General features: G+C 42.1%; 3 protein-coding genes across 6 annotated transcripts in view; all 3 read right to left on the bottom strand.

Annotated features, from left to right (window-relative positions):
• The window catches only part of LOC148339076 (pyruvate carboxylase, mitochondrial-like), a 143834-nt gene extending 137798 nt beyond the window's left edge, over positions 1-6036 (bottom strand). Inside the window, exon 1 of the mRNA XM_088294800.1 lies at positions 5637-6036. The gene's annotated coding sequence lies outside the window, so the exon portion shown is untranslated. The remainder of the gene's footprint in view (positions 1-5636) is intronic.
• A 1431-nt stretch (positions 6037-7467) lies between these two features.
• LOC148339075 (uncharacterized) lies at positions 7468-15152 on the bottom strand. Of its 4 annotated transcripts, none has more exons than XM_088293984.1 (13): positions 15012-15152; positions 13345-13451; positions 12104-12918; positions 11719-11816; positions 11462-11634; positions 10300-10439; positions 10116-10219; positions 9985-10045; positions 9676-9764; positions 9390-9521; positions 8558-8658; positions 8434-8480; positions 7468-8364 (listed from the first exon to the last, which is right to left on the bottom strand). In XM_088293984.1, exons 3-13 carry the CDS (start codon positions 12909-12911, stop codon positions 8138-8140), a joined length of 1980 nt encoding a protein of 659 aa, XP_088150110.1. In that variant the 5' UTR covers positions 12912-12918; positions 13345-13451; positions 15012-15152; the 3' UTR covers positions 7468-8137. The 4 variants fall into 4 exon arrangements, with proteins under 4 accessions (XP_088150110.1, XP_088150109.1, XP_088150111.1 ...); XM_088293983.1 differs by lacking the exon at positions 15012-15152 and adding an exon at positions 14429-14453; XM_088293985.1 differs by lacking the exon at positions 15012-15152 and adding an exon at positions 13567-13682.
• Positions 15153-15436: 284 nt separating this feature from the next.
• On the bottom strand, positions 15437-23313 carry slc3a2a (solute carrier family 3 member 2a). Its single transcript, XM_088294277.1, has 11 exons — positions 22998-23313; positions 21873-22078; positions 21269-21453; positions 20517-20690; positions 19560-19654; positions 19326-19468; positions 18629-18738; positions 18355-18554; positions 17489-17569; positions 17190-17409; positions 15437-16026 (listed from the first exon to the last, which is right to left on the bottom strand). Exons 1-11 carry the CDS (start codon positions 23232-23234, stop codon positions 15887-15889), a joined length of 1791 nt encoding a protein of 596 aa, XP_088150403.1. The 5' UTR covers positions 23235-23313; the 3' UTR covers positions 15437-15886.
• Between the last annotated feature and the right edge of the window lie 646 nt (positions 23314-23959).

Genomic DNA, 23959 nt, shown 5'->3' with positions numbered 1-23959 from the left:
TAAGCAAAACCCAGCGTTCTCTATATTCGCCTCCAAATCACAACAACACTTTCAATCTATTACAAGAATCACTAAATTAGAATAGTGCCACTTTATATCCGTACTCAGCCAAATGTGGGGGCAATAATGACGAATCAGCCCACTAGACATTACCTACAAGTTAGAAATGCTATGGGCGTACGATGAATGTATTCCCTCAATAAAAAAATAAATTATACTGATCATGGCGCATAAAAAATGACTAAATATACATACTGCGCGTCTTCTAGTTGTCGATTTGAGCTAAAGAAGGCACAGAAATGCTAAGTGTGCTTTTTCAAAGCATCTTGGCATGTCACTGCCACCGCGTGGCCAATTGGTAGTATTACTCACAAGATGGGAAAGGTAATATTTTGCTTGATTATGTAATAAATGCTGTACAGCACTGGGAAAAAAAGAGAAAAAGGAAGAAAAAAAACAGAAGACCATTTTTAATTTTCTCAAAAGAAATGCAGTGCAATGTTGTCAGCAGTTATAATTATGGAAAACAAATACAAGCTATGTTGTATTCAAACCTTCAGCCTTCACACAATTTAAGTCCTATTTTTTTATTCCTCACACTTTTTCCTCTCCTTCCACATAATTCATCTGGATTCTAAATGTTTGCAGTACCCACAAAAGAAATTCCCAGTGACACTTTCAGCAAAACAGATTGACATCGTTCCAAATAAGTTCTACATTTTCAACTCATTCAATTCAGCTTGGAAAGGATTTTCAACATTCTAGAATTTCCGCACCCCACAAAAAAATACAAAAATAAATAATAAAAACATTCATGATATCAATATCATTCTATATCTTTCCCTATTTGTCAAAAATCCTTCCAAGTTTCAATAATTTTCTTTCATTCAGCATTTCAGCTTTCACACGCCATTGAGCCAGAAATTCCCAATTTTGTGGTCTCTTAATTTTTTTTTCCACACATTTGTACACAGCAGAGGTGGGCAAGAGTTAAATATTACACAATGCTACTTCCAAAACACTGCTGCCTACTCTCACTAGCTTTTTATTTATTCATGTACCGATGCCACATACAGTGCAGCTGCCTGCTGTTGTAAACATCCACAGGACGTATATGGGCACTTCCTTGGACGTGCAGAATATTCCCATTGTGGGACAAATGCAGCCATATTCTGATCTATCCTGTCGTCCCGGACTTAGTAAGAAATGAAAGGAGGCATTTTGAGAAGGTTGCAATCCATGACTGGAATTTAAACATATGAAAGGCTTGCACGGTGGGAGCTAGCCTGCCCGCCGCAGATGTTAAGTGAAGCTGCAGCCGTGTATCAAAAATGCTCTTTGATCACTGCTAAAGCTGGAAATGCAGCAGGCAGCGCAGCCCCGCAGCAGAGAACATCTTCTTAACCTGCAGTGGCACACACAGCCATGATGCTCGAGATGAAATCTCCACAAAGCTCCAAATACATTTTGGGGCTTTTGTGTCTTGCAGCTTGAGCATCGGCCGTGGCATGGGAGGGATGTCAGATGGTGGGGACTGTTTTCAACAGTTCCACTCTGTCACGTCGTCTCCTTTGTGGGGTGAAAGTCACATAAGATGGATGCAAATAACATAAGGGTGTTAGAAACGTGTCATTTGTGGTCAACACGACGAGGAAAAAGAGCGGCAGGGCGACTTGGTGGAACAAACGAGTCGATGGCGCCCTCTTGTGGTTTAACGGGGAAACGCATGAAGAAAGAAATCGCTTGAAAAGTGAGATGAGACTCGCGAAATGTTTGCCGACTCTCAGTGATGCCGATTACGCAACATGGAAGCCAAACACTAAAAAAAAAAAAAAAAAACGCAATTTAAAAATCTGCCAACTCCCATTTTCATCTTCAGGGCTATGCACACAGTACAGTCTAGATAGTTTTTTTTCTACATGTAGAAAAATCGAAATATTTTGGAGGTGGAGCGTGTTTGAAGGTCAATGTCTTTGTTTTATGTTGTAATTTGTTCAAATGTAAAATAAAATATTTTTTTAATGTTCTAATACCGGTCAACTAAATCAGACAGACGATTAATTGGTCGGGCCCCAGAGTTAAACTGTGTATATTGTTACAGTTACCAGGGCTGCACAATATATTGAAAAAAAAAATTATATCGCGATAATGGCCTGTGCAATATCCGAAATCGCAAAGACATGAAAATATTTTCTTCTGGAATTGGATGATTTTCAGTCAGATGCAAATTTAAAACGCGCATCGCCACCGAATAGTTGGCTATTATCTAAGGCACTGGTGTCAAACTCAAGGCCTGGGGGCCAGATCTGGCCCGCAATCTCATTTTAGGTGGCCCGTGAAGGACAAATCATGTGTGGCACCTTCTTGTTTATTGCACATTTTCTTCACTTTTAACAACATTGAGGTATGAGAAATTGTCATTTACTTGTTGCCAATTCCCCTCTTTTAAAATTAATTGAAAAATTGTTGAACTAACAAAAATGTCTTTCCATCAATTTGTTATGTGTATGTGATAACATAAGGTGATCACACACTTTTTGGAGTCATGGCTGGCATACCACGAATCAAAACGGCCCTCTGAGGGAAACCAGAACTACGATGAGGCCCGTCCACAAAAATGACTTTGTCGTGTTCCTCATTTAGCCAAGCAGTCATGTGAAAAATGTTGCTCCGCAGCCAACTCTAGAAACTGTACAAGACATCAAAATTACAACAAGCGAGTCAAAGTGGAATGCAGCTTAAAATGCCAAGTGACCCTCCTTGACCTGCACGCCCCAACACGAGAGAGACTTCATGAATGGCTCGCACCGCGCGTGTCTCGTTTGCCAAGAGCAGAGTTCGTTTGCGGTTGACATATTAACCCCTCGGGGAGCAAGGTTCCGTTTTGACGCACGAGTGTACATTTGGGTTGCGTCAGACGTGTTCGACAACAAGCGTCATTTTTGGAGACTTCAAAAATATAAAAGGTCAAACCGGGTGGCCCCCCCCCCGTGCCACAAGATGTTGATTTCTATTTTCGACTAGTGCTGTCTGGCATCATGTTTCCACTACAGTTCCCAGCAGGCAACGGCGCTGTCCCAGCGTTTGGCAGGGAGGGGGGGGACAAAATAATGTGCACGCACGCACACAATCGGGTGTTTTGGCAGCCGGGACACTCAGCTGCTTTTCATAAAATTAGGTAGGGGGGGGGGCAGAAAAAAGTCCCAACGCGGCACCTTAACCACATCCAGTGATTGTTTATTTACTGAAAAAAAATAATTTGCATATCTTGCAAAGCCAAATTCAAATTCTGTAGCATATTAGCTGTGCATCTTTAGCGCATCATCTCAGAACAAAACACCCTGCTCAAGTTACCACTGGGCCTTGCAAACCAACACTGCTCGAGGGTAGTGCTTAAAACTAAATACCATATACGTTTTGAGAATTGTTTCGAAGAAATGTAAAGAGTACTCCGTTTATTTGTATTCAAGGATCAAAGAAAACAGAACAAACAAACAGAAGAATCTTTGATTTAAAAAATAATTCATATTTGGTGGTGGTGGATTTTGCATTAATTACTTATTCGAGTAAATACCTGTTAAAAAATTCACCAAAAAAATAGTAGAAAAAACGTGATTCATCACAATTAATTACGGATTTTTTTGCGATTAATTAGTTAAAAAATATCTGAATATATATCTGAAATAAACAAACCTGAGCTGTGCCATAAGTGCACACACCTCCCTTCTCTTTGTATTCAAGAACGCTCCACTGACCCATTAGTCGGTCGGACTATTTGAACGGGCTCACGTCCAAAATTGCTCTGTGACAACGTGTGGAGAATATCAGCTCACACACAGCAACAAACTTAATCAACTCCATATGCTTCCTCTCAAGACTTGTAAAAGAATCCTCGATAAACAAGAACAACGTCAGAAAAAAAAAAAAAAAGCAGTCTGCCTGAAAAGAAATCACATGAATTGTTGTACCTGTCGCTCAATCAAGACCACAGCAAGCGTCGCACAGCTCAGGGATGACGCGCGAGTGGAGTAAAGGTTGTTCACACAAAAGAAGCGGCAGATGCGCACGAGCCGGTTCAAAGGTTAAAACGAGACACCGGAGTGAGGCCGTGCGCGACGTGTGGCCGGCTGGCAAGCAAACAAGCACTCTGTGCACTCGCGCAGGTTTTAACATGTAAACAAGGTTCGCTTTGCTCCCCGGGGCTCGCTTTTGCAACGTCTACACAACGCTGACGCGTAGCCAACAAACAACTAAACACACAAAACGACTCTGGCAGCGGACAAGTGAAAGACGGATGGGTAACGTTTAATTCAACCAGACATTTTCGAAAGCCGTTAAGCTCATTCGGGTTTGGTATATAGAACCTGGTAGAACGTGATAACGTTTCACGTTATAACGTGAAATGCAGGTTCAAATAAAATGGCAACGTTATCATGTTGTAATGTGAGAATGAACCCATCACGTTACAAAAACTGAAACCACGTTATAACCAGAGCTGGATATCTCTTTATCTCTTTGCTGTGCTGGTGGCCCTGCCTGCAGAAGCAGATTGGCCCGCCCACAGTATCTTGTGATTGGTTCCTTGTCCAGTGGGTAGCAGCCTGTCAGCAGTAAGCTGCCTGTTTTCTATTCACCTCGAGTCGCACGCACGACAGGCAACAGACTCTGCGGAAATTTTAATAATGTCAGTGCACTAAAACTCACAACTAAAAGAAAACTATTCGCCGTCGTAAACTTTAAAGAGTTGTTTGCTTTCATTGAACTATAAGGAATGCAGCAGAGCCTGGGAGCTTTGTGCACTTTTTGTTAGACTTTTAAAACCAAGTTGTGTATTTTCTAGGATTTTAAAAGCTTAAACATAAATTACTCAACTTTTTTAATAAACGTGCAATTAAACTAAATCAAGTTTTGGAGTTGCTGGTTTTCCAAATTTTGACACCATTTTACCCGTTTTTTTTTAACAAATGAATATCGGCTTGAAATATTTGACTACTAATAATCAACACCAGTATCAGTAATTCTAACATACTGAACCTATGATGAAAAATAATGACGTGGAAGAATTAAATTTGGCGAACTCAATGCGGCGTTTTTTGCCACAAGGTTGCCAGATCACTTGATATGCAGGATGGATGTTCACCAGCAGCCATGCCTGGCAACAACAACTCGATTGTCACCACCCGTCACTGACTCTACTCGTCAACTTTCATTCGAAGCGACTATTTTTTTTTTTTTTTGCAAGCATTTTTTTAAAACCCTTTGTCCAGTGAAAACATTGTCTGCGCCTCGTCACAAAAGTTGCTGAAAAAAACTTCCTACTACTTGAGCAACTACATCGCAGGCTACAGCGTTTTTTAAAAGCCAGCAAGCTTCAAAACTAGCTGCTGCGAAGCTAGCTAAAGTCAACTCGCTTCTGTCACGCGTCCATTTTCGGTTATTTATTTAATTTTTTTTTTGGGGGGGGGCTCTCAAACAGATGTGACAGCGTGCCACAAGCGCGCGTGCACGGCGAAACAAATGGCAAAGCCAACAGCCTGGAAGCCCAATCGCGCGCGCACACACACACACACGCACACACACACACACACACAGTGAAGACACGCAAAGCTAGCACGCTGTCGTGCATCAGTACTCACGTGTAGTGCGTCCGATGACAGGTAACAGGACACCGAATGTAAACAGTCGACTAGTCGGCTTGTTTGTTTGGGTTTTGCCCACGTAGCTCAACACACGCGCGGTCACGCTTGGAGGAGGAAGAAGAGGGCGTGTGGGAGGGAGAAGGGAGGTCTACTGATACTTGGGATCAATTGGCTCCATATGCGCACTCAAGGAAATGGCGTGGAGGGACGGGACGGGGCTGGGCTGGGTTGGCTGGCGGGCGGAGTGGCCGTGGGAAGACTTGAGGACGGACGGAGGCGAGCTGTCAAACACGCCGAAGTGGACGAGCGGCTAATGCTAAGTGAAGTGCTAGCAGCTCGGTGCAGCTCGGTTAAATCTCTTCCCTTCTCGCACAAACTCTGATCCCCTCTCGCTCTGGCGGTGCCGTCACGCGACGCCCTCTCGGCTCTCGGCCAATCAGAGGAGAGGGCGTGGCGTGACGAGCCAGCGCAAGTTTCGAATCTCATCGATGTCGTATTTGGGGTATTTAGGTGCATTTATAATATGTATCGTGGAATTGATTGAATTAATATATTATTGAATGTATTTAAAATTATCTATGATTTTTTTTTAAATATGTAATTTTTTGTTTTGTTTTGGGTTTTTTTTTTTCATTTTATTTTGGGGGATTGAAAATACAAAAAAAAAACACCGTGCAAAGTATGCATGTCACACATCTATTCCAACAGGAAAAAATAGCTACTTTCCATTTACCAACATTTGTTAGTTTCAACATTCACTGAACATAAATGAGATGCATTTGTTTAGTTTACAAGCCACAAAGTTTTTTTTTAATGACAATCATCTTTTTCATCACAGTGGAACATTACATAAAATGTGTAAACAGTATTTTATTCATTCCGTTAAATTCAACAAAAGTGAGCATTATTGACTTGGTGTGGGCCTAATTTTGTGCCCAGCGGTTTCCCAACCTTGACATATATTTCACATCCATACGCTTTGCGACAATTCCCACATAAAATGTGAACAAAATTCCAAACTAAAAGTTTTTGAGCGCAAAAACGGCGAGGGACTGTGACATAACACAAACTCATGACTGCCATACTCGTGTTTGCTGTTTTACCGGCTCTGGATTAACGAGTCGATGCACACGTGACAAAACAATGAAACTTCGTGATTACTTCAAATGCCGTCTAACATTCATTGACCCACTTTTCCGTCGCATGCGCACGCACTGAACTTTGCTTGCTTTTCTCTCTCTGTGCTGGTGCTGCCTCAAAGCTTGTAATTAAAGCCGACCTCCCCACTCTGTTGGGATGCGGTTGTGTAATAGTTGGCACACCCATCGCATTGTTGTTGACACTAGTTTCACTCCTTTTCACACATGAGGATTTGAGATATATTTACATTGCAAAAAAAAAAATCCTCACAGAAATTGTGATTGCAGATTAAGTCTATTGATAAAACAAAATCATTTATCTTTGCACAGTGTGGCCTCGCGACTGCTGACGTGACCCCCTGGCACATGGCTGGCACGCTGTGGCTATTGTGAATTTGTCATCAATGACAATTTTCGGAAGCCCACAGCAGGTGGGAGAAACCTGGCAGCAGACGGGGAAAAAAAAGTTGGGCTTTAATCGTGGTGTGTAAATTGGGGCAAAAGCCGCCGTCTGGATTGATTTTACGACGAGGTCACACACAGATCAGACATACTGAACATGCACCGACGTAATAATCAGGAGCCATTTAGAGAAGGGATCAAATCAATCCAGGCATGCTGTAAACTGGTAGTAAAGCCGTAATAAAAGTGATATTATGCGTGCATAATAAACATTGAACACTAGCTACTTTCGGAACACCTGCAGTTTAATGGGCAACAATACAACAATATAAATTCAAACAGGACTTGTGTGGTCGCAGAATAATAAAAAATAAAAAAAAAACACTTTTTAAACAAAGTACTCTGCAAGTCCAGTTACAATTTGACTGAAACTGCCATCAGGATTTTTCATGATAATTATTTTTTGTATTTTTATTTGCTTTGTTTAAATTCAATTACTTGTGATTACATTTTAGAGCGAGTTTGTTAGTTTTCATTTTTTTCTAAAATGTGTCACTTTAGTTTTTTTTATTAGATTTAGTATGAGTTTTAGTTTTATTTTTTAAATAGAGTATGGGCAGAAGTACTTGAAAAGGACGCCGGACCGACAAAATGGAGTCAAATGCTCATCTCTGGTAAGCTGTATTTTCAGATAGTTTTAGTTTTTTTTAAATCAATTTTGTCTTGAGTTTTAAAAAATGCTTTTTCAATTTTCATTAACTTTAATGAGCTTGCTTCGGGCTCGCATTGCAAACATCGCAAGACCTAACCCAGAAAACATGTGAGATGTAATGTTCGCAATTGTGGCAGTTGGACGCTAATTTCAGTTTTATGTAGAACAGATTATTGTAAAAACAAAACAAACAAACAAATGTGATGCAGGTAATTACCCAATTTCAAACGTTAGGAAATTCAGATTTAAGGTACGTACGCCTCCATTTCAAACTCTTCCAAGGAGTGCCATGATTGGTTAAAAAGCGACGCATATGTGGCGTCTCTATGTACTGAGCCGTTAGCGTCAACAAAGGCGCTTACGTCAAGGTTCGGACTGCCGGTGTACGTTGATGCGACCGGCAAGCTGGCATCGGCGCAGGCAAAATGAGCAGGAATGACGCTGTGACCGCTTGGATGGAAGAAGTTGTTGCCTGAGGAGTCAATGACGGGAGTCAAATGTTGAAACAGGAGCCTGTGGCGCTAGGCCTTTGGAAACTTACGATGGATTTTCATGTGAGCGTTGCGAGATTTGACCTTGTTGAACATTCTGGAGCAAACAGAGAAATTATTACTAGATAACACCAAGGTGGCAGCAAAAAAAAAAAAGAGACAAGGTCGACTCACTTGCCGCACTTTGTGCAAGGAAAGGAGCCTGCCAATGGGGGCGCAGGCCACGCCTCCTCCGGTCCAGACTGCTTTTCCGCAGGTGGAGAGGCGGGCATTTCCTACAGAAGAACCAATGTTATTACAGTACATAGAAAAAAGCATTTTTGTTCAACAAAATAAAATAACAAAAATTAAAAATAATAATAATAATAATTAATAATAATAATAAAATAGTCATTCGAGAATTGTTGTTTATTTTACTTTCTTGGTCAACACTTAGTGACCTCTTTTTAATCTCACGTGCCACAAATACTCCATGCAATCAAAAAGGAAAAAAAAGTAAAATAAAGTAAAACAACTAAACTAAAACAACGCATTTGGCCAAAAATAAAACTAATAAAAATGACGGGACCTGCTCTAATAACTCATTAAAATGAACAGAATTTAAAAGGAAAAATCTATTGCAACATTTGTCCGACTGATTAAACAGCTAACTAAAGATCGTTTGTTTTTACACATTAACACATTGCAACATAAGAAAAAGATAACGACATTCAAATATTCCTCACGGACAAAAACTAAAAAAAGGTCCAATATTTGCATATTTTAGTTAGACAAATACTAAAGAGGAAGTATTGTAAATGTCCTCAAATGTAAAAGACAAAAAAAAAAAAAAAAAGTTAGCTTACTCCTTATATATCGTTTTGAATTAATCGGTTATCGTAATTTTACTCTCCCAAATATTGAAATCGGCATCAGCCTTTCAAAATCCATCTCGGTCAAGCCCTCGTCGGAACACAGCATCAAATTCAAGGCACCGCTGCCCGAATCCCGACACGAAAACACTCACAATTTCGCGTGGCTCCGACTCGCCTCCCTTCTCATCTCGATTCATCATCTTTGCAAACTTGTGCTGCTTCGTTTGGCTTTTATTGATCAGGTAATAAAACTCCACACATTGCGTCACCTTTTTAGTCTTCACCTGCAACACACAAAGCCGTCCGAGTGCGCAAAGTGCAAGAAAACTTCCATTCTTACACATACTTCCTTGATACCGATTACGAGCATGACTGAATCGTAAAGCACGACTAAGCGAGGGTGGGGGCGATGACTACATTTACTGTACATGATGATACCATTCTGTGTATGAGCGAGAAGTTTTTTCCATGCACGTTCAGCGCCTCGTTGAAGGAGTTCTTTTCACTCTGGCTCCAAACGTCGCTACCTGCACAAGGAGATGACAAATGCGCAATTGTAAACGTGAAGCACAACAAGGGGGGAGGGGGGCGGGGCAGGGGTTTGGGGGTGGGGGTGGTGCACAAAGGCCGCCTTTGTATGCAAAGTGGGAAACGGGCTCTCCTTTGCTGAGAAATGACTTGTTTTAAAGCCCGCTGTTCACTTGTTGTGAGGACGGACGACTGCGCGGGTGAGAAGTGAAAGTTTACCGGCATAGTGGTAGTCATGTGTCGGTAACTTCCTGGTTAGCAGGAGCATCTCCAGCGTGGCCTGCACGGGACATGTATGTGCATGTGAGACATGCAACGAGTGACACGGGAAAGACACGGATGACGCCTACCATGATGTCCGCCTGGCAGGCGTGCAGCGAGTGCAGCGCCAGCTCGATGTTGCTGCCCCCTCCTGGTAGGCAACTGGAACGGCTCAGCAACAGCAGCTTTGCCACTGAGCGCACCCCAAAAAGATGCTTTGTGTCATCAAGTCGGGCGAATATTGGCGAACATTCCACTGGGGCTTGTGTTCACCTTGCTCGTGCGTCTTGCGACGGTCTATGACGTCCTCCCAGGACTTCCACAGAGACTGTTCCCGGGTCAATTTGTCCCCGGCGTCACCCAAGCGCATCGGGGGGACCTCCGCCTGGAATTCGCTGCCGATGTTGATCCTTCTGAGGAGGAAGAAGCATTGACGCTCTCCAGGATGAAAAGTTCACGTCAAAATGAAAGCAATGACAAAAACATGAGTCGGAAGAATGAAAAAAGTCCAAATGCGGACGAGACGCATTTACGCGTATCGAGGACTAAAAAAGCTCTGAGGCGATCGAGCCTTTTCCGTTGCTTGACTTCACACTAAACGTCAAGCAAGCCACCTCGCTCACCATCTTTAAAACTTCTTTGGATTTTGAGTCATTACGAGACTTGTTTTTTTTTTGTTTTTTTTTACTTTTTTTGTGCTTTTTACTGCCTTCATCAATAATTTGTTTTCAGGTTTATTTTGTCTCCATGTATAGCACTCTTTGTCTTAAAATGCTCTATAAATACAGTTGAGTTGAATTTAAGATTGTGCTGCTCACTCTGGTGGCCACCTGGGGGCAGTATAAGACAGACAGGCAGCAATATATATTACTGTCGTTCTTTGCGGTGGATAAAGAATATATGCGTGTGAGTCATCACATTTCCACTGTTTAAACGCAAACAAATCAAATCTCGCACATAGATGCTAATTTTTTTTTTAATTTCCATCCCTTTATTCAGATTTTTTGGAATGATTCATTTACAATGTTGATCATTATTTTTCAAAGTGAAAGCCGACGTTTCTAAATGTCTTTCTTTAGTATAACCCAATAAGAATCAGTCTGCTTTCCTAGAGGACAAAAGGAATCCGAGAATTTTTACTGTCGGGACGCTGACATTCCGAAGATTTGGACAAGTTTTAGGTCTTATTATTTGATTAGTTGTTGATTAAAGGGATACTTCACAAATGTCATTTTCAGCAGTAAAAAGTTATTTTGTCTCGCATTTCCCGACTTACTGTTGACTGAAAATGACATCATTGGGAGACACGGGCCAAGTAACGACCAATCACGGCTCAGCTTGCAAACGTCAAATGAGCTGTGATCTGTTTTGTTTTTTAAATCCATTGTGATGACTTTTTTTTATTTTGCCCGTCTTTGTCTAGTCCTACACTTACGCTTCCACAGCAAGCTGATCCTTCTCTCTCGGCTGGATGGACGTGAAAGAGGAGAAAAGGCCTGTCCCTTGGCGAGCCGGGTTGAGGAGAGGTCGAGGTGTGTAGTGAGCTCGCTTTTCCTGTTTGGAGTGAAGGAGACTGGGAAACGGCGTCCCGGTGTAGGTTTGGGTTTTCTATGAGAAGACGCAGTGTGTTCATGTGTTGCTGGGGAAAAGAAAAGGTGAAATTGGAACCCAATTGGGTTGCGACTTGGTTACCCAATAGTGAGCGGCACTTCCTGAAGTCTGATGCGGAGGTGCGTGATGCGGGTGTCTACGTGATTTCAGAGATGACTTTCCAGGTGCGGGCTGCTGTTCTGTAAGCAGATGGAAGACTCGTTATGATCGCAATCAGTTTGCTTGCTACGTATATCACGATGAATAAATTGTCATGCTATGATTACGAAGATTAATCTCTATATCGACATATTTAATCACGATTAAATTTCAATAAACCGTCCAGCCTTTCTTGCTAGCAAAGTGCGATTTACTGGAAAAACAGTTTATGCACAATTCATTCCTGCGTAGTTCTCCGTCCAGTCGGAACAAAACTGTGAATTCACTTGACAGGATCTTTAAATTTGACGTTTTCAACTGATTTTACCGTTGGTTTTGTGCGAAACCCTCGGGTTGCCCTGCGTGGTCCCGTCCGACCCGGCAGGAAACGTCCACATCACGCCAGAGGAATTGAGCGACGGCAGCGGGTTGGAATCAAAAAATTGGAGCGCCCCGTTGTCGTCCCCTCCTTGCGAGTTGGACTGGCTGCATGTCATGGCTGGCGAGTGGGACGGAGGCGGTAAAGGCGTGAGAGGAGGACTCAGCACTGAGGATTCCAGGTGATAGAACGGGAAGGATGAGTTGGGAGGGAAAAATCTCTCTGATCCAAAATGCTCTCCTTTGACCATGCCCGATCCCCAAACGGGCCAGTGAGACTCCGGCATGCTTTTCTTCGGTTGCAGGAGTGAACTTTCAAGAAAGGGGTCTGGATTGTGGATGGTTGACATCTGCGGAGGATTTTGAGGGGCCCCCATTTGGTTCAGTGGAGTCGGCTGGAACCAGGGCGCCTCCGACAACGGGCTGGGGGTCTCGCAGCTAGATCCAAAATCCCAATTTTGGAGCTCTCCGATGCTCTGGCTGTATTTCCTCACAGCTGCGTTAAAATTCGGACCCCAGTTGCCATTGCTGTAAAACGCAGCCTCCGCGTCGTCGCATCTTCTCTCTTGTTCGCCGCTCGCCAACCAATCCAAGGCGTTCCCGCTGCGTCCTGCAGACAAAAAGGACGTGGCTTGGTTTTTCTCTTGATTTCCAAACTGCTCGGGGGAGTCTTGTGGGGAGCCCACCGCAGGGATCAGGTGGAAGGAGGGTCTTTGGGGATGATGGGAAAATTGCTGAGTGCACCAAAAGTCATCCATCGTGGAACTAGGAAAGATGCAGAGAAATGCACAATTATGCTTTTTATAAAAAGCATTTCAGCTGCAATCATGCATGAATCAAAATTTGAATTTTAATAAAATACTGTTGTGTTGAAATCAACATTATGCCTCGAGTGTGACAGATTTAAACCCTTTTTTTTTTTTTACATTCCTTGTCGTTTACTCGATTGAATCATACATTTTATACAGCATTCAACAGAACCGATTGCAAATATCTCATTTAAGTTGAAGATAACAAGAACAATAAACATAGATACTTATTTAGTAGCTTTTAAGAGTGAAATCAGCTTGTTTTAAGCACAGGCATTGACATCACATGTGCACCAGGAGAGGAGAGAAAATGGTGAAGAGTGGAAAAAAAACAAATTGCATTCAATTCAGGTAGCCATTTTCTGGTTGTGTTAGTTTTTACCAGTTTTCGTGGTGCGCTGCTTATCCTCATTCTCTGCTGTGTTGTCTTTGACGGCCCTCTCTCACATCATGTTCAACTGTGCAGCCGTCCGCTTTTTTGTGCGTCACCTGAAAGTTTGCGCACGTCCACAAAGATGAGTACAAACACAATGTCACGCAGATCTAAGACAAAGAGTGCACGCAGGCGCAGCTGCCGTGTACACGGTAAACCGCACGCACACACATTTAACACTTTAAGACAGGTGTCAGAAGAGACCCGTGGTGTCGTGATGTTGCCGCTTTGCCTTTTCGTCGTCGTGGTAACCACATCCTGAGGAAACAAACAGTGACGGATCTCCCTCCTCTCGACTATGTTTAACTCTACATGCCCCCCCCCATTCTTTCCATCTCACTGTCTTGTTTTATCACTTTTTCGCACCAACTTTGGTTCCTTTGCTTAACTCTTTTCACGACCTCATTAAGTGATTGAGTGATGGTTGCTACCCACTTTGTGGTTGCAGGGATTCTGACCTCCGGATAATTTAACAAGCATATTTTTGAAATATGACATTTCCATTTTTTTCAATATTCGATGGCCGTGTGGTGTATAAGCGATATAAAAGATGGATGGATTTTCAAATGCAATTTGAATATGGAAAGAACGAATAATGTCCGTATTGGAAGGCGAGTAACCAGTTTGAATGAAAATTCAACAGGTGAAACAGCACCCTCTGGTGGACAAATGTATATGCCGAGAAACGACTGAAAAATAAATAAACGATGAATAAATAGAAATAAACGACGAATAAAGACATGGATCTTCTTCCTTCTTTTCACCTTAGTTTCTAAATGCACAGTAATTTGGTCACAAATAAGTATGTGGCTGAAACACGGACGGTCACTAGGAGAACACGACAAGCTAATGCTAATGGGCTAGCAGGCGCATGTCGCAAAAACGAATTGTTAATTTCCATCAAACATTACTGTTGTATCCATTTATTAACACTGCCTTTATATACTCAAGGTTTTACAGAAACAAAAAAATCTACATAGAGGACAAGGCTACCGGTAAACCGTGAATTACGAAAATCCGTTAGCTGACGTACCTGTTCGACACGCTGTTGTAGAGGCAGTAATAATGGTATGTTATCTTTTTTTTCCATATCGACTGAATTGTATACAAGTAAAGGCAAGTCTGAGAAAGTAATTCTCCCCCATTTGAATCTGAATCTAATCCAGCCCAGGTACCAAGTTCACCTTAGTTTTATTGTTTCCGATAAAGATTTTTGCACTGATATAGCACTCTAAAATATTGTAATTCATAAAATCAGAGTAACAACATCATTAAGTAGAATTTAAAGATTTAAACCATGTCTGCATCAAGATTTAATACCTCAATTGATTCATTGTGCTGCTCCTTATAATGTCGTCACCAGGATAGGCGTTATCACAACTACTTTCTTTTACCTGCGATAATTCATCCATCAAGTTTCTGAATCACTTATCCTCACATTGCAATGCTTGCCGTTTTTAGCACAGACTAAAGAATATCTAGCATGTTTGTGCTAGCATTAAGGTTGCATGGGTAAAAAAAAGTTGCTTGTTTGGTTCCTGTAGATGTGGAAGTATGTGATGTAAATAAAACGCAGCAAATTCCTTTGCAAGAAAAGTCACACGTATGTTACTTACGAGTATGAGGCTGAAGCCACAAAAAGAACTAGGTGATAATGCATCCGCTTCGTGTGATTGAAAAAAAAAATCATTTGATTCAAATCGTCAGATTAAGGAGCGAGTCAGACTGAGAGTCGGCCTTGGGTGAGCACGGAGGCGGCCAAGGCGACAAGTCGGGTTTGATTCCCAGTATAGTCATCTTCAAAGTTCCCCTATCAACACCACAGCGGCCCTGAATTAACAGTTTCCGCTACACGCTCTGACATTTGAGAAGATGCTGTGAAGTTGAACAGAAACATACGATGGGACTCTTTCACAAATTCTGGTACTTTTCAAAAAGTGTTCTGCCACAAAGTTAAGGGAAGACCCAATGCATAAATACCCCAAAATAAAAAAGGTTCGTTGACCATTTGTCACACACGACAAGGACAAGGAGACGCAAGTTGGTACAGAACTTTCTGTTTATTCATTTCCGGTAACAGACATTTCTTCAAGAACTGTTTAGTGTGAGAACAACACAGACGCCTCTTCGGCGTGAACTTTCAATTTGACATCCAAACAACTATAAAAGCTACCACTTTAAAAAAACAAAACATCCAAACAGCTCACAGAGAAATAGCCAAACAACAATAGCGGAATGTCAAACTTTTTGTAAACAATCTACATATTCATGGAGTGCATGTCTGAAACGCAGCCAGCTTTAAAAAAAAAAAACAATCTAAGATTCGCAAGTGGACTGGCCAATGAGCCGTAAAATGTTTCATTCACCAAATTTAGTTCTGTAAAACATGTCAAGACGAATGCGGTAAATCTTTTGAACAAGCCACCTTATTTTGTTAATTTTTTGATTGAGGTCAATCTATTGGTGACTTTCTTGCGACTTGGCGCCATCCTCAGCCTTTGTAGGGGAAATGCAAGAGGATGCCTTGTCCGGGTTTCAAGGTGATTTTGTCCAGGTCGGCTGAGGAGTTTTCCTCCATTTCTGGATCCGTGGACAACTTGACCGTAGCAGTTTTTGGTAACTCGACTCCTTCTGCAGGAAAAAAACAAAACAAAACATGTTAAAGACCCTGTAAAGTGAATTCAGAGATTTGTAATTTCGCATGAATAATAATGAAAAATATATATATATATAAAAAGGGGGAAAAACAGCAATTCAAAATGCGACTCAATGTCTAAACGTTACATATTTATATAATACAAAATTTATATTATAAAATAAGTTGTCTCGTGTGAGCTTGTTTTCGGTTTCCATTGCAGCAGACCGCTAACAAAGAGCCGAGTTGCCATTTAACTCAACTCATTTATGTTCTTCTCAGAACTGAGTTAATGTCGAAAAGGGAATACGTACGTGATCTGAGCTGGTATCCAACAGTTATAAAAGTCGATGTGGTGATGTGGTGGTGGAATAGTTAGCCACATTAGCCTGCTAGCATTGGCAAGAGCCGTTCGTGGCACTTTTTATGCGAACGAGGACGTGTTGATATTCATTTGGATATTGTAGAATAAGCTAACGTTAGAACAATTTAATTAATTAAAGTTTGTCCTTGCAAAGCAATGTGGGAAGGTGTGGAATTTACAGTATGTCAAATGTCTACGTAGGTTTCTGAGTGTTGTTTTTTTTCCGGCCACTAGATGGTGTCATTATCGTGATTTTTGGGGCAGCAATATACTATCCACTTACACAAAATAATGCAAACCAAGGTAAAGCTTCACATAATTAGAAGTATAACATATAAAAGCAGTCACAAAAAAAAGAGTTAACGACATTGAAAAGGAATGTAAAGAAATAAAAAGTAGCTTTGTAAAATTAATAAAAGAGCGCACAGTACAAGAAGATGTTTGAAAACGTGATTTTAAAAATGCTTTCAACAACGTTAATTGTTGGGATGGGAAAAGTGGCAAAAGCAAAGTTTTTAAGCTAAATTTGAAAACATTTACACTTCACTGGCGTCTTCTGAATCTGTATTCATTCTTACTATTCACTCCGATAATACAAAGGATACCAGAAAATCCAGGGATGATATGAATTTCGGTAGAACTGGATTGTGGCGTTAAATCTTGCTGATTTTTGGCTGTGGCTAAACTGTGGCTCCTAAGCAGCAGAGCGACCCGTTATTGGCCCTGAGTGTGCTCACGTCAAAAACGTAAAGTGGAAACAAATAAATTTGACTTGACAAGCGCGGCGGGACTTGCCTGCCGGCGCAAGCGTAAGCTGGAGTGTCTCCGGCGCTTCGCCCCAGTTGACCGCCGTGACAAATCTTTCGCTTTGGTCCCACAGGCGCAGGAAAGCGAGCGAGGACGCGGAGGACTGGAGAGAATAGTAGTCGCCGTGGAGGAGGGAGCGCTCTTTGCCTCGCAGGTCACTGAGAGATTTGAACCACTTCCGCACGGCGACGTATTCCTCACGCTCGGCCTGCTCGGGGGCAAAAATGGAGCAATGTGAAAAACCAAACGGCCTCATTTTCAAACACTCAGCTTCTTCAAGCGCTGACCTCTGTGGTGTCATTGACGGTGGCACCTTCAGCAGTGACGTCCTTCTCAAGCTCCCAAACCATTTTAGGATAATTTCCACCCTGCGAAGGACACAAATACACAGTTAGACTTGGAGTGTTCCCCAATATGTTGCGGGTAATCCATCATCTGCTGCTACTTTAGATTTTTAATACTACTTGTGAACATCCACCTTATGCATATTTCACTCTATTTTTGTACTTCCACAAGTCGGAATTGAGAATCGTGCACCAAGGATTATACGACCATAAAAATCAATGCTAATTTCCATTAGCCTTTCTATGGTGTTTCCCATGATATGTTAGCTTTAAGCTAACAGTGCCGTGAGACGAAACGAGATGGTTTCGTTCAACATTTTAGTTCAGTTTTAACATAATGAATCATTTTATTTCATCTCATGATTGGGTGTGACAAACAGCCGAGAACTATTTTAAAAACTGTGTTTTAAGAAGTCAAAATGTGTGGCAGGGGTAAAAATATTTCTATACAAAAATTAAATGGTCTCTCTCTTGCAGTGATTGCCAAGCAGAGTACAGTCAGGGGTAAACAGCATTTAATTGATTAAAAATCTTTTGATTTATTCCAGAAGGCAGAACAATGAATTACTAGATGGCAGATTCTGTTCACATAAAAGATGAAATTCAAAACAAAATTTGAGATCATGACTAATTTAGTTTTGGAGACATTTTTTGTTTGTTGGGCTGCTGTTTCTTTGTTTTCCTCATGCAAAATATGTGACAAACAAACACTTCTCTATAGCATGGATAGTTACTCACTCTGGGTAAGTTGGGAGCAAAAGAAAAAAGAAATGAAAACTATCAAAAAGCAAATCTTCAAATGCCCTTACCTGCATCTGAAGCCCAATCTCGTCACCGTAAGTAAAGACCGGCGTTCCGGGCATGGTGAAAAGAAGAAGCTGGTAGAGACGGATCAGCGCCCGAGACGCAGCCCGTTTGGACAACTGATCCCCCTGAGCAGAACCGAGACCCCAGCCCAGACTTCTCTGCTGGGAATGCAGGACGTTCAAAGCGTTGATGCGCTCCGCACCTTTTGGGGATCAATTGGCCGTCAGTTGCGAGGACTGCATGGAAGGAGCGGCGTGCGAGCGGGCCGTTGCCTACCTTGAGCTTTGGCGCCGAGGAGGTCCGACAGCACCAGATCAGCGCCGGAGGTGTTGAGCAGCTGGGAGAGCTCGACGGCCGAAACGCCTTCAGCCACGCCCATCAGCATCCTGGAGAAGCGAGTGCCGGTTCAGTCATGACAAGACGGATTTGAGTCAATACAACAAAGTTAGACTGTAACAAGTTTGGCATTTCGCAATGCTGATTGATCGCAAAGTATGAATCGGTTATCCTGCTCGGGCTGAACAATTTAGTTCAAATAATCCAGCTGTATATATGTATTTTTTTTAAATCAATATACGATTTAAAATGCAATTATTTTTTTAAGTTCCTCTTCCTACGCATTTTTTTTTTAAACAAACAAGAAATAAATTATCAGTTAGTCTTACACTAGAAAATGAAAGCCAATAAACCATGATTGAATATGAAAGAATTTATCCACCGGTACTTCAATTCGGGTTCTTTTAAAGGAGCAAACGTTTTAGTCAACTGTAAAAAAAAAATCAATTCCACAAGGTATCACTTTGAAGCCGCTCGCAGAATCCAGTCTGTCTCTCGCTAACCCTCCCCTGCAGCGCTGGAATGTTTTTCATTCCACGCTGCGCGACAAGCGTCTAAATACCAAACGTAAACATTCCCACAAAGCACCTCAAGTTGCAAAATTCAAACAATTTCCTTAGCGGCAGAGTGCTCTTACTTTTTGTTGGCGGTGTCCTCCTCGGTGTCGTTCCCCTTAATCACGGTCAGCAATCGTGACAAGTCGGCGGTGTTGGAGGCCGTGGCGAGGTCCGAGATCTTGATGCCGTCGACGCCCAGATTGAGCCAGTGCTGCGCCGCCGCCTGCGGGAAAGACGCAAGAGATGTTTAGCTGGCGTCAAACAGCAAGAAGCGCTCCAGCTGTATCGGTTGTATTTCCGTGAGTCCGTGCGACCTGGACGCTGTCCATCACGTCTTTGACGTCGTTGCTGCTGAACCACGGGGAAGCTCCCCGGTAGTTTGGAGTCAAGTCAAGCACCACAGAAATGCCTAAGAACAGAAGGAATGTTCTCAAATTCACGCGCTGTTATAGCGGTGCCGATCGAGGTCGTTATGGTGAAGAAAAACTGACGTCATTTCAAAAATTACATTTTGAAAAAACTAAACCACTAAAACTACTCTCACGTCCATAAAAATAACAATTTATAATCAGAGTGACAAGCGAAAAATCTTCGTCAATATCATAAATGACCATTTTTATCTTTCAATCGACGCAACTCAAACTAATACTAAAACTAATAAAAACTCAATTAAAATCAAGCAAAAAAACGAATTGAAATATACAAACCTGCTCTAGAAATTAATGATACCAAAAAAAAAAAAAGTCAAAACAAAATATAATCTATCATGAAACATTTTGAGCTAGAAGCGGATGGGAAAATGGATATTATAAAATCTGTTCCAGCTCCGATACTATGACAGCCGATACCACTTTACCACCCTGTCATATGCTACACGACTGTGCACAACAGAACCAACACATGCGCCCCCTCAGTAAATGGAGTCGGTTTATTTTCTGTGTACAACAAGTGTTATAATTGAGTAAATTATATTCAGTGGTCCAAAAAGTTTTCAACAATATTTAATTAAAATAGAAGCCACATATTTTGGGGCTTTTTCAAAAAGCGAAACGGCGCTAAAGTCCCGGCCAAATCGGAAATGGGCAATTTGTGTAACGGGAGAAGGTTGACGTGAAGCCATTTTATTTTTATTAAAGTAGGAATGTTGTACGATTAGTTTGAAATCATTTTCAAGTGGTTTGCGATGATAATCACCTTTTCAACTACGTTAGAAGAGCGGTGGCGGTTTAGTGTACTGTTATTCGGCGAGTGAAACGTGGATGAGCACCCACCCTTCTTATGGGCCTTTTCCAGCACGGCGATCAGGTCTTCCTCAGTCCCCTGAGTCGGGTCGATCTCCTTCAAGTTGAGCGTGTTCGGCTGGTCGGCCTGCACGGTGTGAAGCGGGCCCAGAACCAAACCTTTCACCTTCAGCTGGTTGACGTTGTCCAGCTTTTTCTCAATACCTGCACGAGCAGAGATGCGAGGGAAAGTTTGCGGCATGAGAAGGTCGCTTGTGTTTGCACGAGGCAGGAACATGTGAAGAATCCCGCCTCGCCGTCTGGCGGCCATGTGAGTACAAAACGATCCTTCATGAGGGAACAAGTCATGCGCGGTGGTGCTTGGAATCCTGCCAAAGATCTGTCGGAACTCCGAGCCTCCCTCCAGCAGCGTAATAAACGCCCCCCCCCACCTCCGGAAGGTGGACCCAAGTGTGGAAACTAAAGCGCTGAGCCAAGCTAAAGTTGTAAAATAGCAGAAGTCTAACTGAATAGCTGCAAGCTAAACATAAAAACGCCGGAGTTGCTTAACCTTCAGCTGATATCAGAGCACATGATACGAAAGAAATGACTCAGGGATTTTAGAGCACGATAGACCTTTAGACAGTGCATGCGTCAGCAGTTGGCTATGAGGCCAGCTTGGGACAACTTGAGCCTGGTCTCGGGACACGTGAAGTCTTTAGCTATTTTGAGGCGGTTATCAAGGGTCAACGTGGTGCCTCGCACTCTTAATGTTAAAAGTCCCAAAGCAATATATACAGCACCTGCCAATCCATCGGAGAAAGCCTCAGCATCGGAGATCTGGTACAGGGGTCCGTGGTTCCACCACTTCATTTCCGGGATGGGTTTGCAGCGCGGCGCCTGCACGATGATAGCGATGGCGCCGGCCAGCATGCCCAACCAGCCCAGCCAGAATAGGATGAGCAGCACGCAGCGAGTCCTCACCCATCTGAAAAAGAAAAGGCCAAGCATGCAGGGTGAACTGAGGTGACTCGGGAAAAAAAAAATAAAAATCACAAGCAATGGCGGGTGGTGGTATGCATGGTGAGCAATGTCATAATCATGACAGTGTGTAATAAAGTAGAAGTTGTAAACGGTTTATGATTATCAAGGCTAACTGGATTTGTTAGCATTTAGCACACTTCCGTTAGCCGAAAAGATATGGATCTGTCGTTTAAATATGCAATGTCGTTTCTTTCGTTTGACAAGTCGGTTACAGATTAAATTTCAAATGTGAGTTACAAGTAAATAGCTTGAAGCAAGAGCACGACATAATACTTTAATTATGATTATTTTATACAATTTCTCTCTCTGGCGGATTTTCATCTATTGCTGGTGGTTCACTATAAATGGTTTAGCAGCTTTTACCCTGGAGTGCCAGCAACTTTCATGAGTTCTTCTTTGGACAGGCCCGTGAACGCCACTTCTTCCTCAGGAACCTTCACCTTGACGCTGCCGTTTTTCTCACCGCTGACCGCTTGCCCGTCGCCTGTCATGGGCTGCTTCTCCGGGTCCAACTCGTTGAGCTCCACATCCTTCATGTCCACCTCAGAGTTCATCTTTATCGTACAGTGCTGAGGGAAAGCATACCGAAGAGTCGCGGTCAATCGGGCAAATTGAACTTGCTACAACTTCAACACAAATTTATTTCTAGAGCACATTTCGCAACCGCTGCAGCAAAGCACTTTACATAGAGTATGACATAAAACAGCAACAATACAACGTCAAAGACAGTGAAAGCAGTAAATTAAACTAATTAAACCTACATATATACCGTAGACACCAGAAACAGCAGGAAATTGTCAGCTTCATGTTGGGTGGAAAGCCAAAGAATAAAAATGTGTCTTCAAATGAGGTTGAAAAGTGGATGGAAAGGAGGCTTGCATAACATTTAATAAAAGGTCATTCCAAAGGGAAGTACCGCAAAATGAAAAGGCTCCATCCCTTCATTTTAGCCTTACCTTTACAATATTAGCTAGTTATCGAAATGTTTTAAATCCTATGTAATGGCCCTTAGCGCAAATAGGGCGTTTTAATCGTAAAAAATAAAATCCCACTTTAACGACCTTTCGAGCGATTGGAGTTTTTTTAAGACGCTAGCTACTACATTAAGGCTCTATCGGCGATAATAAATCAGTTTTAACGCTTCGCCGTGGACAACAATGACTCATTGTTGTCTGATGTAATTGACAGTGACGATCGCACGAGGCTATGTAGCTAGCTAGCATGCTAACCAGCCAATGATTGAATTAAATCAAATTAAAAATCTAAAAGAACGATAAAATATACGTTCGTAATTACAACATCGAATGGGAAGACGACTGCTCATCCAGAGAGCAATTTTCCGATAAATAACATTTTGTCCCTTTTTTTTTTTTTTAAATGTTATTTAAAAGATGACGCAACCGAACACATCACCGCCAAAGGGCAGATGTTCGTTTATGGTAACGTGTTGGGGGGAGCAAAAGAGCGAAGAAAAGGATTTGCATTTACCTGCTTTGTGTAAATTGTGAATCCGTCCGATCGTTCCCAGCCGGTTTGTAATCTGATTAGAAAAGCAGCTCTGTGGTTTAATGTGGCTGCCCTGGTGAGTTGTGTGCCCTCCTCTCGTGTGGGTGGGTCGTGCGTGACTCTCTTCTTGCTCTTGCTGGAAAAAAACAAGTTCGGAAGACGCCCTAAAAGACTCAGAGTGGGGAACAATAATATCTCTTCAAAAGGGATACGGCGCATCAGTTGTTGTCTTTTACTCGTTTGTTCTGCATTTCATTTGCATCGGTTTGTACAAGCAAATCCAGAGAAACCGGTTTGTTAGAAAGGATTTGCACGAGGAATAAACCTAACACGGTTTAAACGCTAAAAGGTCAACAAACGTGTGATGCAATCAAATGCTTCAATGGAACTTGTGATTAAGTCATTACAAACGCACGTTCAATCATTCACTTCCATTCTCTGTTTGATTGGATCATCGGTTGAAGTTTTAGAAGCGCTGCAGTGTGAGCATTATGCAAGCCATGATACAAAAATAACTGTTTGCAATGACCCGAGTGTAGTTCTGGGAAAAGCTCGTATAGAAAGGAAACGAACGTCATGTACTGCTGTTGTATCCAAAGGCATTCATATTGACTTGCATCTTCTGCCAAGTAGATTAAACTCAATAAACAACATAAAACACTTTTTGAAGCGATCTTACGGCCTTAATTCTAGTCTACACACATATGTATAAATATTAGGGCTAAACTAAAGTGCTAACTCTGGAGATTTATCTCATAAGGTTTAACACAGTTAAACATCTTAACTCAGTTTTATTTCCCTCAAAAATTATTTGCATAACTTTGCAAAGCCAAATTCATATATTGTACCATATTATCTGTGGATCTTTAGCACATCATCTCAGAACAAAACATGCTGCTCAAGTTACTACTGGGTCTTGCAAAACAACACTGGAGGAGTGTAGC

This window comes from Idiotropiscis lumnitzeri, chromosome 4 (genome assembly GCF_059441095.1).
Source record: "Idiotropiscis lumnitzeri isolate Australia: NSW breed Sydney's pygmy pipehorse chromosome 4, RoL_Ilum_1.0, whole genome shotgun sequence".
Classification (NCBI taxonomy): domain Eukaryota; kingdom Metazoa; phylum Chordata; class Actinopteri; order Syngnathiformes; family Syngnathidae; genus Idiotropiscis; species Idiotropiscis lumnitzeri.
This window is presented reverse-complemented; position numbering and strand designations above follow the sequence as displayed.